Genomic DNA, 14,902 nt, shown 5'->3' with positions numbered 1-14,902 from the left:
CTTCCCTCTACCTCAGTATAAAATCCAAGCTTCAAACCATGGCCTCTGACTGAGTCTCTCAGGATCTGGTCTTCCTCTAATCCACTTTCCACAGAGCTGTCAAAATATCTCTAAAAGGCCACAGTTGGTTCAAACTCCGCCTCCCCTCACTTCTGCTTTTGAGCCTCTGCTCTCACCCTCCTCCCTGCCTGGAAGGCTCACCCCCACCTCCTCCACACTGACAGTCACCTGGGTAACTCCTACTTCTCCTTTGAGATTCAGCTCAGGGGTTGCCTCAGGGACAGCCTGCCAGCCGCTGGGCTGGGTTGCTCCCACCACCCCCACCCCCCCCCCCTTATCGTTGCTTCTAGAATTTGCCTTTGCTCTGCATTTACCACCTGTGAGTTTACTCAGGAATGTCCCCACAAGCTGTGAGCTTCCTGAAATGCTGCTTTTCCTTCCTGTGACCCCAGAGTCTAGCGTGGGGTCTGGTACACAGAAGGTGCTGAATAAATGTTGAGTGAATGGATAAGGAACTGAACAAAATGACCCGTGTCTAATGTATCTCTTTCATCCATCTACGGAATCTCCAACTCCATCCAGCCCAGACACAGCCTGGCGGCATACAGTAGGTGCTCAGCAAATGTCGTCGGTATTGCATTTTCTTAATTAATCTGATTTAAGGCCATGTCTGGGAGTAGTTTGAGGTATGACAGGGAGAAGGAGGAAGGTCTGATGCGGGAAATTTAGCCGAAAGGGAAGCCCGGAGCGCACCGCAGTGGGGGCAGGGGTAATGGGGGCTTACGGAAAGGTAGGAACTGAGTAAGCCCCTAGCCGCTGCCCCTCCGCATCCCGGGGTCAACAGGACTGCGCTCGGGAGAGTCCGCCTCCAGCCCCGTCAGCGCTGGACGCTTCCTCGTCCCCCGGGTGGCGAGACCCCCCGGCTCGCGCGCTCGGTGCTCGGCGCTGGGAGGCGTGTGTGTCGCTTTAAAAGCTCCCTCCCGGCGCGCCGGGCCGGCCCCTTCCCTTACAGCGCCGAGGCGAGCGGAGCCGAGCCAGCCGGGCGGCCTTTGAGGGAGCCAGCGCCCGCCCGGGCGGCCAGTCCGGCGGGGGGCGGCGGGCCGGGCCGGGGGCGGCCGGGGCGCGGGCGGCGCGGCGCTCGGGGAGCGGGCCCAGGCCCGCGGAGCCCGGCGGGGCAGGGCGGGGCGAGGCGGCCGAGGGAGGCCCAGCCAGACCCGGCGCCCGGTGGCCCCACCGGCAAACCCGGCGCCCGGGGGCTGGCCAGGCGGCGAGCCGAGAGCCAGCGGGCGGGAGGCGGCGGAGCGGAGGCTGCAAGCCCTGTGCGCCCCGGCCCGCCAGGCTCGCCGCGCGCCCCCTCCCCTCGGCTCCCCTCGCCTCGCTTCCTCCTCTCGCTCTTCTCGCCTCCTCCCCTCCGCCCGGCGCCCCTCCCGCCCGCGCCCGGGCCGCCAGACCCAGCCCGGCCGGGTTCCCTGCCCCGCGCACTCTCGGCCCGGCCCGGAGGAGACCGGGTCCCCACGGCCAACATCGCCCCTCCCCCCGGGACCCGGCGATTCCGGACCGTTCCGACCGTGGACTTGGACTGAGCCGCGAGAGCGTTGTCGCCCCGGGAGGACCGCGGGGCTGGGCTGAGCGGACCCTCGCGGCCGCTCCGGACGCCGCAGGTGCCGGAGCGCGGTCGTTCTGGGTCCGGACTGAGCGTGTCCCGGGCGCCCACGGGTGCCAGCTCACTCTCGGCAGGGCAGAGACCACGGTGGAGCCCGGAGCCGGCCGATCTGGACTGGACAGAGCGGATCCCGGACGGTGCCGAGCCCGGGGAATACCGGGCGTGGGCTGAGGGGATCCCGGCGCCCTCCGATCCCTCCGACTTTGGCTCGCGCGCTGGGACCGGCCCGGCGTCGCCTCGGTCGCCCTGTGCCCGAGTCACCTGTGGCCTCGGAGCCCCGGACCCGCAGGAACCTTGCTCATTCCCCCCCCACCGGAGCCCGGCGGGGGTTGACGGAGATTTTTCCGGCCCCCTTCCTTGGAGCGTGGAGGCCCCGCCCCCTCCCACCGCCCAGATGTCTCCGGTGGCGGCTCTGAGGACCTCCTTGAGGCCAGGGGCCGAAGGGTCCAGAGAGAGAAGCCCGCCCTAGGGAGCCTTGGGGGCCCCCAACCTCGTCTTGGGACTTGGCCCCCGACGCTGCTCGGAAGGAAGGTCGGTGCCCCCACCCTTGGTGAGTCCGAGAGCGGAGTGGGGGTTCTGACGGAAGGCGGGGCTGGGGAAGGGAAGGTCCAGCTGGGAACGAGAGCACCCCCGGGGCACTAGGAGAGAGCAAGGAAGACTGGAGGGGCCCTCCAGTGAACCAGCGGGGCCAGGCCTGGGTGGGGGTGGCAGGAGCCAGGGCAGGGTGCCCCATGGCAGGCTGAGGACTTATGCTTTTAAAGCAGGGGCTCCCTCTTTCCCCTCTAGAGGAGGAGCTGTGCGCTAGAGCACCTGCCTCCACCATCCCTCCCCACAAAGGAAAAAACAAGCAAACAAACAAAAAAACTCCAATCCCCAGCGAGGAAGGGTGCAGGCTCGGGTGAGGAGGGAGGCAGCGGCATTGCATTGCCGGCTGGTGCTGCAGCCTGGGAAGGCTGACGCCAGGCTCGCTCTCTCTGCAGGGGGCTGCCCTCCTCCAAGCCGGCTCCCTTCCCAGAGCCACCCACATCTGGAGCCCCCTTCACATCTGGAAGGCCCTGGCCACTATCCCTCTGCAGGTGTCTGTTGCATCTTGACACCTCGGCCTTTGCAATTGCCTAGGAGTTGTGAGGGGATTACTGCTGCCTTCTGTCCATCCCAAGGGCACCTTTTACCCTTAGTCCCTGCAGAGTCATCCCCCTGCCTCTGTGTCCAGCTCAGCATACCCACAGGCACTTCAAGTCCTGGAAGCCACTCCTGAGACCCACGGCCCCTCCCCCTGCCCTCCTGTGTCCTCACCTTGACCCCCTCAGTCAGCCTGTCTCCCTCTGGGTGTCCCATTCTCCACCCAGAGGTGGAGGAGTGGGGTGGTGGCAGGGGGCTGGGGCTGGGTGAGGGCCGTCCAGGGCCAGGGTGGGCTGGGGGGCCGTTAAGATGTGGAGCTCTGCCCGGCTGAGGGGGGCTCCGCGGAGGAAGACGCAGCGTGTGCTTGGCTGGGGGGAGCATGGGCAGGCCTGCGGCCACGTGGTGAAGGATGAACATTCGGGGCACCCCGGACCTCGGGCAGCCCAGTGACGACCCCAGCAGTGGTGGCGAGCGGGAGCGAATTCGACAGCGCATGAAGATGGTCATCGGGCAGCTGGAGGACATCCTGCGAGAGCTCAAGGAGGTGGCCAAGGAGCTAAGGGAGGTGAGTGATGGGCTGGGCAGCCCCTAGGCCAGGTATCCTGGGCCTGGCACCAAAACATACTCACATGTGTGTGTTTGTGTGTGTGTGTGTGCATGCACACGTGCATGAGCAAAGCTGTATGCACCTGTGTCACTCTGCTTGGCACTTGCTTCTTGTTCTCCTTTCCCCACATCTGCTTTGCTAAAGATGTCACTGTACCCCACGGCTGGAGGGGCCTCCTTGATCCAGGGACTGCTTAGGCAGCATGTTGTGGGCCCATGGCTCAGAGCTGCCATGGTGGCCAATAAAAGGTGTAATCCCACCACAGCCTCTTAGTAGAAGACAGTCTTCTGGCACCCAGCTGACCTTTGACCCCACCATCTGCCTCCCAGACGCTGACTGGCTTATAGAGGGCACTGGGAGAGTGTGGGTGGCTTTACTGAGATAGTCCCTACCACTCAAGTCCCAGCTCTGAGCATTCCCTGGAGATCACACAGATGCTTAGAACCCTGAACCTGGAAAAATGAAAGCTGGCTTTGCCTTCTGTGCCCCGAAGCGGGTCTAGGAGCTGCTAGTGGATATCATCGTTCCTGTGTATGTTTCCAGGGGCAGGGAGCTCCTCTGAAGGATGCATCCGTGTCCCATGGTTCCAAATGGTTTTTTTTTTTTTTTTCCGCCAAGGCTGAAAGTCACCGAGAGATCCTGGTATGTGTATCCCTCTCTGCCTTTCTAAGCGGAGCCGGTTTAATTACCACTTCCCACATTGCCAGGGTAATGAGATTCACATGTCCTCAGCCCTGCCTCCTGGGCTGTGTTCGAGCCCGAAATGCATGACCAGCGTTCTGAGCCGCTGGCCTGAATTTGCCCGCTGGGTGCCATTACACCAGCCAGGTGGGCTTTAGGCAAATTTCAACTCCTTGTAACCAGGGTCCCTGCAGAAATGGCAGGGAGAGTGACTGAACTGGAGTTATGGGCTTGAGCTCTCCCCAGCCAGCTGTGTGGGGAAGATGGGGGTTCTCAGAGGGTTTGGAAGAGGAGGTGATGGTGGCAGACCCACTCCCGACTGTCAAAGTGGCATTCCAGCCTGGCCTGAGAACCGAGGAGCAGAGGGTGTTTGAAGGGAGTCATGTTCAGAGCAGAGGGGATTGTAGAGATGCTGGGACAGAAGCAGAGGTTGAGCAGGGCAACCCCTCTACCTGGGGTCAGCCTAATGGAGCATCCTTTCTCAGGCGATAGGAATGGCTATTGCTGCAGACAGAGAGAAGTGGTGGTGCTTCTTCCCATGGACTGGGCTGGCCGCAATCTAAGCCAAACATCTTTGAGGAATTAAGTCTGGAGATCAAAGATCAGGTGCCCCTGAGCAACCCCTGCTCTCCCAACCTCAGTGGTCCAGAGGACTGCAGTTCCCACTTTGACTTGCCCCCCAACCAACTTTCAGATGCTCTGTGGTCCCATCAGGGTCATGGAAACTATCCAAAGTCTCTGTCCTCGGCAGGAGGAGCATGGGACCTATGCCCCAGCAAGCCTGCTGAGAAAGAGCCAGGATTGACTCGAAGCCGGGAGGCAGCTTTGATATGCGTAGAGCCTTCTCCCAACTGAGCATCTTCCAGGCACCTACCTTCATCTTCCCCTGCTACGTAGCCATCCACAGTTTGAAGGCATCTCACAGGTCATCCAGACTAGCCCTGTTTGTTTGCTGTTGAAGAAACTGAGGCCAGAGAGGGACAGGGGCTTGTGTAAGGTCACATAGCCTACCAGTGGCAGAACTAAGCCTAGAACTCAAGTTTCTGATGCCTATGCTGGGGCTTCAGCAGGTGGACTAATGATTGTCTTTGCATTTTGACAGGGGCCTTCTAGAGGGGACACCTTATGCTCATGCTGTGATGCTCTGAGGTGTACCCTTTAGGGATGAGGCAGGGAGCTTAGAAGTGTGACAGTTCATTTGCGGATCTTTTATGTGTTCCTTACCAGCACACACACTCACCCGCTCCCATGTCTCAAACAGCAGAGCTCCAGATTCCCAGGCTTTGCAGCCCAGAGGCCTGAGCTAGGATGGGGAGAGATGAGTCCCCACCCTCCATACACCCTGTAGGCCATGTGCCTCCACCCAAGACTTTGGCAGGTTGCTATGGCAACCAGAGTCTACCCCGTATGCCATTGCCTGCCCGCTGCCAATGGCACCCAGCTGGGAGAGGGGCCAAGCCTCAGAGCTCCCCCATCCCCCAGGCAGGGTCTGGACATGGGGTAATGAGCAGAGGAAGTGGAAGGCAGGCAAGGCTCTGAGAGGCCCAGACAGAGGAAGAGATGCCATAGCCGACTTCCTATAGGATGGGATTTGTCAGGAATGGGGTTACTGGGTTCGGGTGGGGTTTGGAGTAAAGTGTTGCAGTCCCCCTGCTCCCTGGAACCCATGATCTGTCAGCCTCTCCTTGGAAGCTCGGTGTGGCATTTTCCCTTGAGGGTGTGGGTGGGCCCAAGGTCAAGACAGTGGCAGACACTGGCTTCCTCACCTTATCACACCCTACTCCCCAGGCAGTACCAGCTCAGAGCTCACCAATGGGGTTCTCATGTCAGAGGGGGAAAGTACTTAGATGTGAAGACAAGATTCACAAGCAAGACTGCTGGGAGTAGCAGGAGATGCTGGACTAAGGAGCAAGGCCAGCAGAGAGAAAGGGCTCAGTTGTATCAACCTCTGTCATCCTCTCTCTGCTGCTCTCTTCACCAGCCCTGGACATCACCCTTCATGGCAGACTCTCTTCCCCTTCTTGAGCATACAGCCTGAAGTTCATCAAAAGATGAGGGACACTAAAGCCCTCCTTCCCCAGGCCCCTGAGCCTCAGTTTGCTCATCTCTGAGATGGGGATGATGATCATTTGCATCTCAGTGTTATCTTAGCACTTCATCGGGGTTTGGCATGGGGTAAGGGGGCCAACGTGCTTCCCAGATGGCCCTAGTGATAAAGAACCCACCTGCCAATGCAGGTAGACATTGAGACATGGGTTCAATCCCTGGGTCAGGAAGATCTCCTGGAGGAAGGCATGGCAACCCACTCCAGTATTCTTGCCTGGAGAATCCCAAGGACAGAGGAGCCTAGGGGCTCGGGTCCCTAGGGTCACAAAGAGTCAGACATGATTGAAGTGACTTAGCATGCACACATGAAAGGGGGCCAACACCTACTCATTTCCCTAAAGGGTTTGGAGTTTCCCGTACTATACCTCCCCTACCCTGCCAAACCCTTCTGCAGCTCTCCCATTGGCCTCACAGGTGATGAGGAACAAGTTCTGTCCCATGAATGGGAAGAGTAGTTTAATGGACTGAGTGAGGTGAGGAATGTAAATGCTTTGAAAGCTAAAATTGTGCTGCAGAGAGATGTGATGGTCAATCTTTAATTAGCCTCAGCTCCCCTAGGTTCCCCAAAACTCCAGAGTGCCAGGCCAGTCCCAGCAGGTTCTCTAAGCTCCTCAAAATTCTATGGATCTTACTTTAGAGATAGAGCACAGCCTCAGGGCCAAGATCATGGCTCTGTAACCACATGCTCTGGTTCAGATCCAACTCTGCCCCCTACCCAGCTGTGTAAACTTGGGAGAGTTACTTTACCTTGCTGTGCTTCCATTTTCCATGTAAATGAGGATAATGAATTTTACACTCCCCATCCCACTCCTCAGCCTCAGGGTTGTGATGAGAATTAAATGTGTATTACATATAAAGTACTTAGCAGAACGATGGGCACAAAACTTACTCCGTATTTGTTAGATATTACTAATGAAATATTCAAGCACTGGCCTGCTCCTTATTCCATGTATGGCTTTTAGAATCACATCTGCTTCTTAGCTATCATCAGAGGTCAAAGTCAGGACCCTGACCTCCTGGCTGGCACCTTTATTACCTCCAACAGTGGACAGTCCCACCCTTGTGCAGCAGGGAAAGGGGATAGAGAGTGACAGTGATGGGGATAGGAAGAGTGTTTCCAATAAGATGGCTGTTGAACTGAGAGCCAAAGGAAGTGAGGGTGGTATCTAGGGGATGAGCTTTCCAGGCAGTGGGAACAGCCTGTGCAAAGGTCCTGGGGAAGAAATGAGCTTGGTGTTTTCAGGATTAGCAAGGAAGGCAGTGCAGCTGAAGTGGAGTGAACTAGGAGGAGAAAAGCAGAAAGGTAGGTCAAACAGGGAGTCAGGTTACACAGAGCCTTGCAGGCCACAGTATGGAATATGGATTTTGTTCTCAGGGAGAATCCCACCTGCTCTCCAGGAATCTCCTGGTTGTATTTCTGGGTGGAGGTCTGCCTCCCCACTGCTCTCTCTCCCTGTGCTGTGCTTAGTCACTCAGTTGTGTCCAACTCTGCGACCCCATGGATTGTAGCCCACCAAGCTCCTCTGTCCATGGGGATCTCCAGGCCAGACTACTGGAGTGGGTTGCCATGCCCTCCTCCAGGGGATCTTCCCAACCCAGGGATCAAACCCAGGTCTCCAGCTTTGCAGGTGGATTCTTTATCAGCTGAGCCACCAGGGAAGCCCCTGCTCTCCCTGATCCCTGCCAACTGGGAACCCCAAAGGCCAGGGGTAAGGGCCTTGCCTTTGGCCTCCTGGGTGCTGAGCTTACCTTGAAGAGGTCCCTGGCCTCCTCCTCCTCCTCAGTTCGCCCCTCCCCAAGATGTCACTCAGCATATCGGGGTTCAAGGGTACTTATTTTGTTGATCACTAGTGTCTCTCACATCATCACTGACTCTTGGGTAGGACGTAGCTTAAGGGCACAGTTGCCCACTTTGGCCCGAACACCTAAGGAGGATGGAGGGGTGGGCACAAACCCTTCACAGCCAGGGGTGGTGGTGGAGGATCCCCCATCCAGTGTTGAAGGGGAACAAGCCCGGTGGTGATTGTGCAGTCCCCTGGGCAAGGCGCTGCATATGAGGTGGCAGGGAAGCCAAGGGCTGTGCAGGCATGAGATAAATGTGGCCCAGCCAGGAGGCAGCTGGAGCAAGAGAGGCTGGGGACCACAGAGCTGTGCCAAAGTGGGTCAGTTCCATCACCCGCAGCTCAGCAAGAATTGTGTGGATTTTTTCTTATTATTTTTTTTTTCTCACCTTCCTTTCCTCCCTTTTCCCTTCGAGCTCTCCTCCTCCGGACAGATTCACAAAGCTCCTTAGCCAGTTAGGCCAAATTGCAGGTTGAGAATCATGTATCACGGTCAACTCGCTCCCCACCCCTTTTCCCCAACTCCACAGCCCCCCAGGAAGACAATAAGTAACATAATCAAGAATTAAAAAATAATCAGTGATCATAAATAATGCAGAATCCCCAGTTATATAACCAGCTGCCCAGGGACCTGGGAGGGTAGGAAGGAGTAGCAGCTTGTCAAGAGAGTTGAAGAGACCAGAGGTGAGCGGGGAGGGGATAAACGGGTCCCAGGGCTCCCTGGGTCCTCAACCTGAGGCCTTAGGGAACACATTCATGCTTTCCGTGGAGAGGGGTCTCAACCAGCAGTGGAGGCGGGCTAGGGCAGGCAATGTTGGGATGTCTAAGACTGTGGAACTTTTTCTCATAAAAGAAGCCCCAAGTGGTTTTTATTAAGTCCTCTCTCTGAACTCATGCACTAGTCAAAAGCTGTGTCTGTAAAAAATGTGCCAATCCCTGTACTAAACTGGGGCTGCAGTGGTGGGCAAGACAGATCTAGTCCTGCCTCTCATGAGGCTTCCTGTCTAGTGAGGTCACAGACATCAGTCACATGTACACATAAAATGGTAGCAGCAAGAACTATTGGAAAATCAGGAGAGGTGCGGGGTGCTTTGAGATCCTTTCACAGGGAACCTGTCTTCAACTGGGGATCAGGGAAGACTTCCTTATGGAAGTGAGAGGGAATGAGTAGGAAAGAAAGGAGACATGCCAGGTGAGGCACAGAGGCACAAGTGAGTTCTGTGGAGTGGGCCTGGCAGGGTTGGAGGCTGCTTGCTGGAGAAAACAGGACCTGTGATCAGATTTGGTGTTGGATTGTGTTTGGGAGGTTCAGGAGTTTGGGGAGCCAGGAAGAGCTGGAAGCAGATGAGTGATGTAGTCCTGGTGGCTGACTAGGAAGGTCTGTGGATGGAAAGGGAGCTGGACTGGAGGTCGCTGTCAGTGGGGAGACTGGATGGGTGCCATGTTCAGGGGGGTAGCTGAGGCCATGATCAGAACATGGGTTGTGGACACCCTTAGGGACAGGGTTTAGGACCCAGCAGGTTTTGTCGCAGCCCTTAACCCTGCCCTTCCTATCTAGTGTTTACTCTTGCCCCCCCATAGAGCAGGTGATTCCTGTTCTGAACTCCCATCCACCTCCAGTCTCAGCTCGACTCCTGGTCTCTGGGTCTCAGTTTCTCATCAGCAAGCACAATGAGAAAGGTGGTCTCAGTGGTGGCTCCAGGCCCTCTTGGCTTCAAAGGTCTGTGGTTCTGTGATTTCTATTTCTCTTTCCATTCTCTCTCTTCCCCTTTCTTTCCTTCTGTGTATATAATTATTTCCCTGCACTCCAAGACAATCCCACATTACATGTAGGCAAAATGATTATTAAATCTCAGAGAGAAATCATAGATTTCAAGGCAGCCAAAGCAGAGAGGCGGTTAGCCTGGGACCTGCCCCCAATCCTGCCCTCCACACTGGCCCCGTGAAATGAGGCCCCGGGGATGGGCAGCAGGGGTTGTGGACTGACCCGGGCCCCCTGCAGACCATCTGGGTCCCCACGGCGTGTCGCTCCCTTCCGACCCTCACTGATGTCATTCATCTGGTGAGTGTGACATGTCTCACCCGTGGAGCAGACCAAGATTTGCCTGTGAGGCTCAGCTATTTGACCTGTAGTATCTCTTCTCCTATACTGTCTGTAGACAGCTTTACTTGAGGGAACATAGGGGCCACCCGTGTGCTGCAGTTTGAAAGGTCTAATAATATCCCATTATTCTGCCACAGGCACTGGAAGTGTCCCTGTTACAGTGGCATTCCTTTGGTAAAGAGCTGACTTGAGTTTGCTCTCGGACCAGATGCCAGGGGCCTGGCCGTATGTTAGCACCCACAGGTGCACAGTGGATATTGGGGGTCTATGTTGTTCTTTGCACTCTCTGTGCATCAAGTCATTAACTCCTTACCAGAGCCTTATCAAGTAGGTACTACTAGAATTCTCCTTGGATGAAGACATTTAGGCCCAGAGAAGCTGAGTAACTGAGCTAAGGTCACCCAGCCTGTAAGTGGTGAGGTTGGACCCTGCGTCTGGCTTCAGAGCCCAGGTTCTTAAGTGTCTGTGCAGACTCTGCAGTTTAAAGCACATTCCTATCTATTGCATCTCTAATATCTGGTGAATAGAGGCGTGTCATCCTGTTTTACAGGGGAGGAAATGGGATATGGAGAGGGAAATCACTTGCCGCTCAAACCTCTTAGCCAAGATGAGGCAGGCTTGGGACCTGAGCCCAGCCCTCCTTCCCTTCTTTCCCTCCACTCTCCCAGAATGGAAGCAGAGGAGGGCATTCTGAAAGAGAAGGGGAAGGGCCCCAACCTGAAGGCCTCCTGAGCAGGGGGCTGGCAAGGGCTTCTTGGGCATGGAGACCGTCCTGATCTGAGGGTTCTAGGGCTCTTGCTCTGTGGACCCTGCATCTTCCTCACAGGGCATTAGGAACCCAGCTTCGGGGCCCGGCTTGGCCTCGGCCAACCCTGTGAGCTCACAGCCGAGTCATTTGACTCCAGATTCCTACCGTCATCCTCGCAACCTCAGGTAGCAGCAGACTCTCAGCAGCAGTGCTTGATCAGGGGAATCTAATTAGAGGGTGTGGCTGTCCCAGAGGCACAGGGCCTTTCCTGAGGGTGGCAGTGCCTGGGCTGCTATTTTTCACCAGCTTAAATCCCCAGTCTGCTAGGCCTATTGCATGCATGTTCAGTTGTATCTGACTCTTTGGGAGCCCATGGACTGTAGCCCACCAGGCTCCTCTGTCCATGGGATTCTCCAGGCTAGAATGCTAGCGTGAGTTGCCATTTCCTACTCCAGGGGATCTCCCTAACCCAGGGACCGAACCTGCCATCTCCTGCCACTCCTGCATTGGTAGGCGGGTTCTTTACCACTGTGCCACCTGGGAAGTCCAGTCCACCACACCAGTAGTCCTCCAAGTCTGTTCCTGAACCAACAGCAGCAGGAGAACCATCTCGAAGCTTGTCAGATATGCACCTCTCGAGCCCCACCAGGACCTCCTGAATAGAACACTGGGAGTTGGCTGATGCACGTCTGGGTTTTTTGTCTGTTTTCATTAGAGTATAATTGCCTTACAAGGTTGTGTCATTTTCTGCTGTATGACAAAATGAATCAGTTATGTGTATATATACATCCCCTACTTCTGTGCATTTGGGTTTGAGAGCCCTTACCTTTGGGTTTGAGAGCCCCTACTCGAGGCCAGGGCTCCCACTAGCTCTCACATGGGGCTTGGTTTACACAAAGGTTTCAGGGGGATGCTAGCTTCTCTGAGGTACAGGAGTCATTCTGGGCAGTGGAGGGCATAAGAAGGGGTGACCAGACTGGAGGATGGAGTTTATACGCATTGGCTGTCCAGGCCCAGAAATCATGGCAGCACTTCAGCCGTGTGCAGTGTTGCAGGGCTGGTGGGGGTAGGAATCTCAGGTCCCCAGTGACTGGTCTCTTGGGCCCGTCATCTATACATCCAGGCCATGATGATCTCGTGGGTGGAAAGCCTGACACGTAGTAGGTGCTCAGAGCTGGGAGATCATGTCACTTTTATCACCAGTGCCCCCAGAGAGCCCTAGGGCATTGGGAGCAGTGGCTTCTCACTGCTCCCCAGGAAGTTCTAATGAGGTTGGCAGGGCCAGGATTCTCATACCCCCTTGGTGTGACTGAAGCTGAAGTCCAGAGAGGTTATGTGAGTTACTCAAAGACACATAGAGCATTTGATGTCCAAATCAGGAACTTGGGTGTCTTTTTGCCCCCAGCTTTTCCACAGGCCTCTGCCAAGAGTTCCTTCCACCCCTAGTCTGGGGCTGTGGGAAGTGGGCATCCCTAGGCACTGACTCCCCCAAAGAGTGTCTCAAGTCCTCTAAGCACAGAGTCCTAGAACCTTACAGATGGAAGGAAACTTGGAGATAGATAAGCCACCCAACTCCCCGTTCACAGATTGAGAAACTGAGACCTAGAGAGGGAAAATGACTGAGCAGGTCTCTGGCGTCAGAGCCCCTGACTCCTGATGAGGCGGACACCCCACTGAGCCGGGCTCCTGGCTGGCCATCTTCACCCTGGCTTTCCTCTTGTACTTTGGAGCACTCACCAACGCTGCTCCTTGCCGAACTCCTAGCACATCCCTGGACAGCATTTGTCTTCAGTAAAGGTTTGTTGAATTAGGGACTTTTTTAGTTAATGAACTGACTGACCGCTCCGACCCCAGGGAGAGAGCTCTGAGAGGGCTGGGAGCCGCCTCCGGGGCCTGATGACTCGTTGTGTCTGTCTTTGTCCCCGGGTCTCTGGTCCTTCGGCTTTGCTTTTGTTGTTGTTTTGCTGGCTTGGATTCCGGCCTGCATCTCCTCTCCTCCCCTTGCTCTGTCCTCTCCCTGTGTCTCTGCCTGGTCTCCCTTCCCCCCTCACTGTCTTCATCACCGGTGTCTGTGCTGACCTGGCCTCGGCGAGGGGCCATCCTGAGGCAGGGCTACCTGTACGGGGCAGGACCTGGGGGGTGCACTGACCTCTGCAGCCCGAGTGCATTTAACAAGCAGCTCTGGGCCCAGGATGGATGATTTTCTTATTGCTTACCAAATAATGCTTGCTTTATTCCTTCCCCCACAAGCCAGGATTGATCTCCACTCATCAAGCAGTGGGGAAAGGGAGGAGAGAGGAGGCTCTGGGGCTATCTATGTAGGGGTGGGGTGATGGAGACCCATGGGGCCAGTTTCTGACCTGCTGCAGAGGCCGGTCCAGGATGTTTCAGAAAGCCTGGACAGTCTTTTTGCGGTTTTCACATCTAATTTCCTCTCCGAGGGTGGGTGGGCTTCTCATCCTGCCACTGAATGGACTTGCTGGAATCTCTCAGCCCTGTTTCAAATGGTCCCCAATCAAAGGAAGACCCAACTCTGAGAACTAGGGCTGCCCCCCAGAACAGCATCTGGCTTTGGGGCAGGAGGGGATGTGTGTGAAAGGATGGGGTGCAGGGCTGGAAGGCACCCTCCCTCTCCCAGAGGCACTGAGGAGTGGAAAACAGGTGGATGGCCCGAACCAGCTGTGTTAACCTTGGTCCAGCTTTGGCCCTCAACAGGGCGAGCAAACCTGTGAACTCAAGTCCACCTGTGTCCTGTAGGGTCATTAGCCAAGGCTGGGACAGGGCACACTCGCACCTTGGTGACGCTGGCCGCTCACTCCTCTCCCCTTGCCCGGCCAGGTGGTGAGCCAAATCGATAAACTAACCTCGGACTTCGACTTTGAACTGGAGCCAGATGACTGGACCACAGCCACTGTGAGCAGCACCTCCAGCAGCGACAAGGCAGGCGTGGGCGGCCCCTTTGACCTTGGCCACCTGGACTTTATGACGGCCGACATCCTCTCGGACAGCTGGGAGTTCTGCTCCTTCCTGGACATCTCCACGCCCTCAGACTCCGTGGACGGCCCCGAGTCGACCCGGCCGGGGGCCGGCCCAGACTACCGGCTCATGAACGGTGGCCTGCCCGTCCCCAACGGGCCCCGGGTGGAGACCCCGGACTCCTCCAGTGAGGAGGCCTTCAGCGCCGGCCCTGTGAAGGGCCAGCTGCCCCAGCGGACCCCGGGGACGCGGGAAAGGGTGCGGTTCAGCGACAAAGTGCTCTACCACGCTCTGTGCTGTGACGACGAGGAGGGGGACGGCGAGGAGGAGGCCGCAGAGGAGGAGGGGGGCCTGTCCCCGGAGCCTGCCCACACAGAGGCCCCTGCTGGCCCCCTCAAGCCCTCCCCAGCTCCCTACAAGCCCAGGCGCTCTCCTCTGACTGGACGCCGCTCAGGCCCCACCTCGGTCCCTGAGCAGACCCGCAGGGTCACACGGAATAGCAGTACCCAAACAGTGTCGGACAAGAGCACGCAGACGGTGCTGCCCTACACGGCCACCAGACAGAAAGCCAAGGGGAAAAACTAGGGCTGGGGAGGGGCTGGGGGGCGGTGGGCACATAGAGCTATAAATATATATATATATTTAAACAAACGCAGTCATAATAAAATTTTAAAATGCTAAGGATCCAGCCCACAGGCCCCAAGGCTTTCACAAAGCTCATCTTGGACACAAGATGCCTGCTTACCTCTTAGTTCCCAGGAAGCGTGGCCAGAACCACCCTCCCTTCCTTCTCACAGCAGGACCCCTGAAGGGGGCATCCAAATGTGTAGAAATGAGGAAGGGGAAGTATGACCTGGGACCCCCACCCCCACCCCTGCAGAGCACAGTGGTGGAGGCTGGCTAACAGTCTGGGCCTTGCCCTGAAGGGGATTCGTGAGCAAGAGAAGAGCTCCCAAGCTGCAGGTCCGAGGCCAGGGCTCATGGTCAGTGATTCGGAAGAGACTGCAGGACCGAGGGTCTGGGGGTGGCGTCACTCCGGCTGGGCCCGGTCAGT

General features: G+C 56.8%; 1 protein-coding gene across 2 annotated transcripts; it reads left to right on the top strand.

The window, feature by feature from the left end:
- The first annotated feature begins 1,454 nt into the window (after nucleotides 1–1,454).
- Nucleotides 1,455–14,545, top strand: INSYN1 (inhibitory synaptic factor 1). 2 transcript variants are annotated; one of them, XM_061430314.1, is made up of 3 exons: nucleotides 1,455–2,194; nucleotides 2,644–3,350; nucleotides 13,711–14,545. In XM_061430314.1, the coding sequence occupies exons 2-3, from the start codon at nucleotides 3,195–3,197 to the stop codon at nucleotides 14,431–14,433; spliced, it is 879 nt and encodes a 292-aa protein (XP_061286298.1). In that variant the 5' UTR covers nucleotides 1,455–2,194; nucleotides 2,644–3,194; the 3' UTR covers nucleotides 14,434–14,545. The 2 variants fall into 2 exon arrangements, with proteins under 2 accessions (XP_061286298.1, XP_061286297.1); XM_061430313.1 differs by having other exon boundaries at nucleotides 1,455–2,213.
- The last annotated feature ends 357 nt before the right edge of the window (nucleotides 14,546–14,902 follow it).

This window comes from Bos javanicus, chromosome 10 (assembly GCF_032452875.1).
Source record: "Bos javanicus breed banteng chromosome 10, ARS-OSU_banteng_1.0, whole genome shotgun sequence".
NCBI classification, from domain to species: Eukaryota; Metazoa; Chordata; class Mammalia; order Artiodactyla; family Bovidae; genus Bos; species Bos javanicus.
Note: the sequence above shows the minus strand (reverse complement) of the source record. Positions and strands in the feature narration are given on the sequence as shown.

Coding starts and splice junctions, on each gene's coding strand:
- INSYN1 (XM_061430314.1), top strand. CDS start 3,195: ATGAACATTCGGGGCACCCCGGACCTCGGGCAGCCCAGTGACGACCCC. Junction 3,351..13,710: donor TGGCCAAGGAGCTAAGGGAG/GTGAGTGATGGG, acceptor TTGCCCGGCCAG/GTGGTGAGCCAAATCGATAA.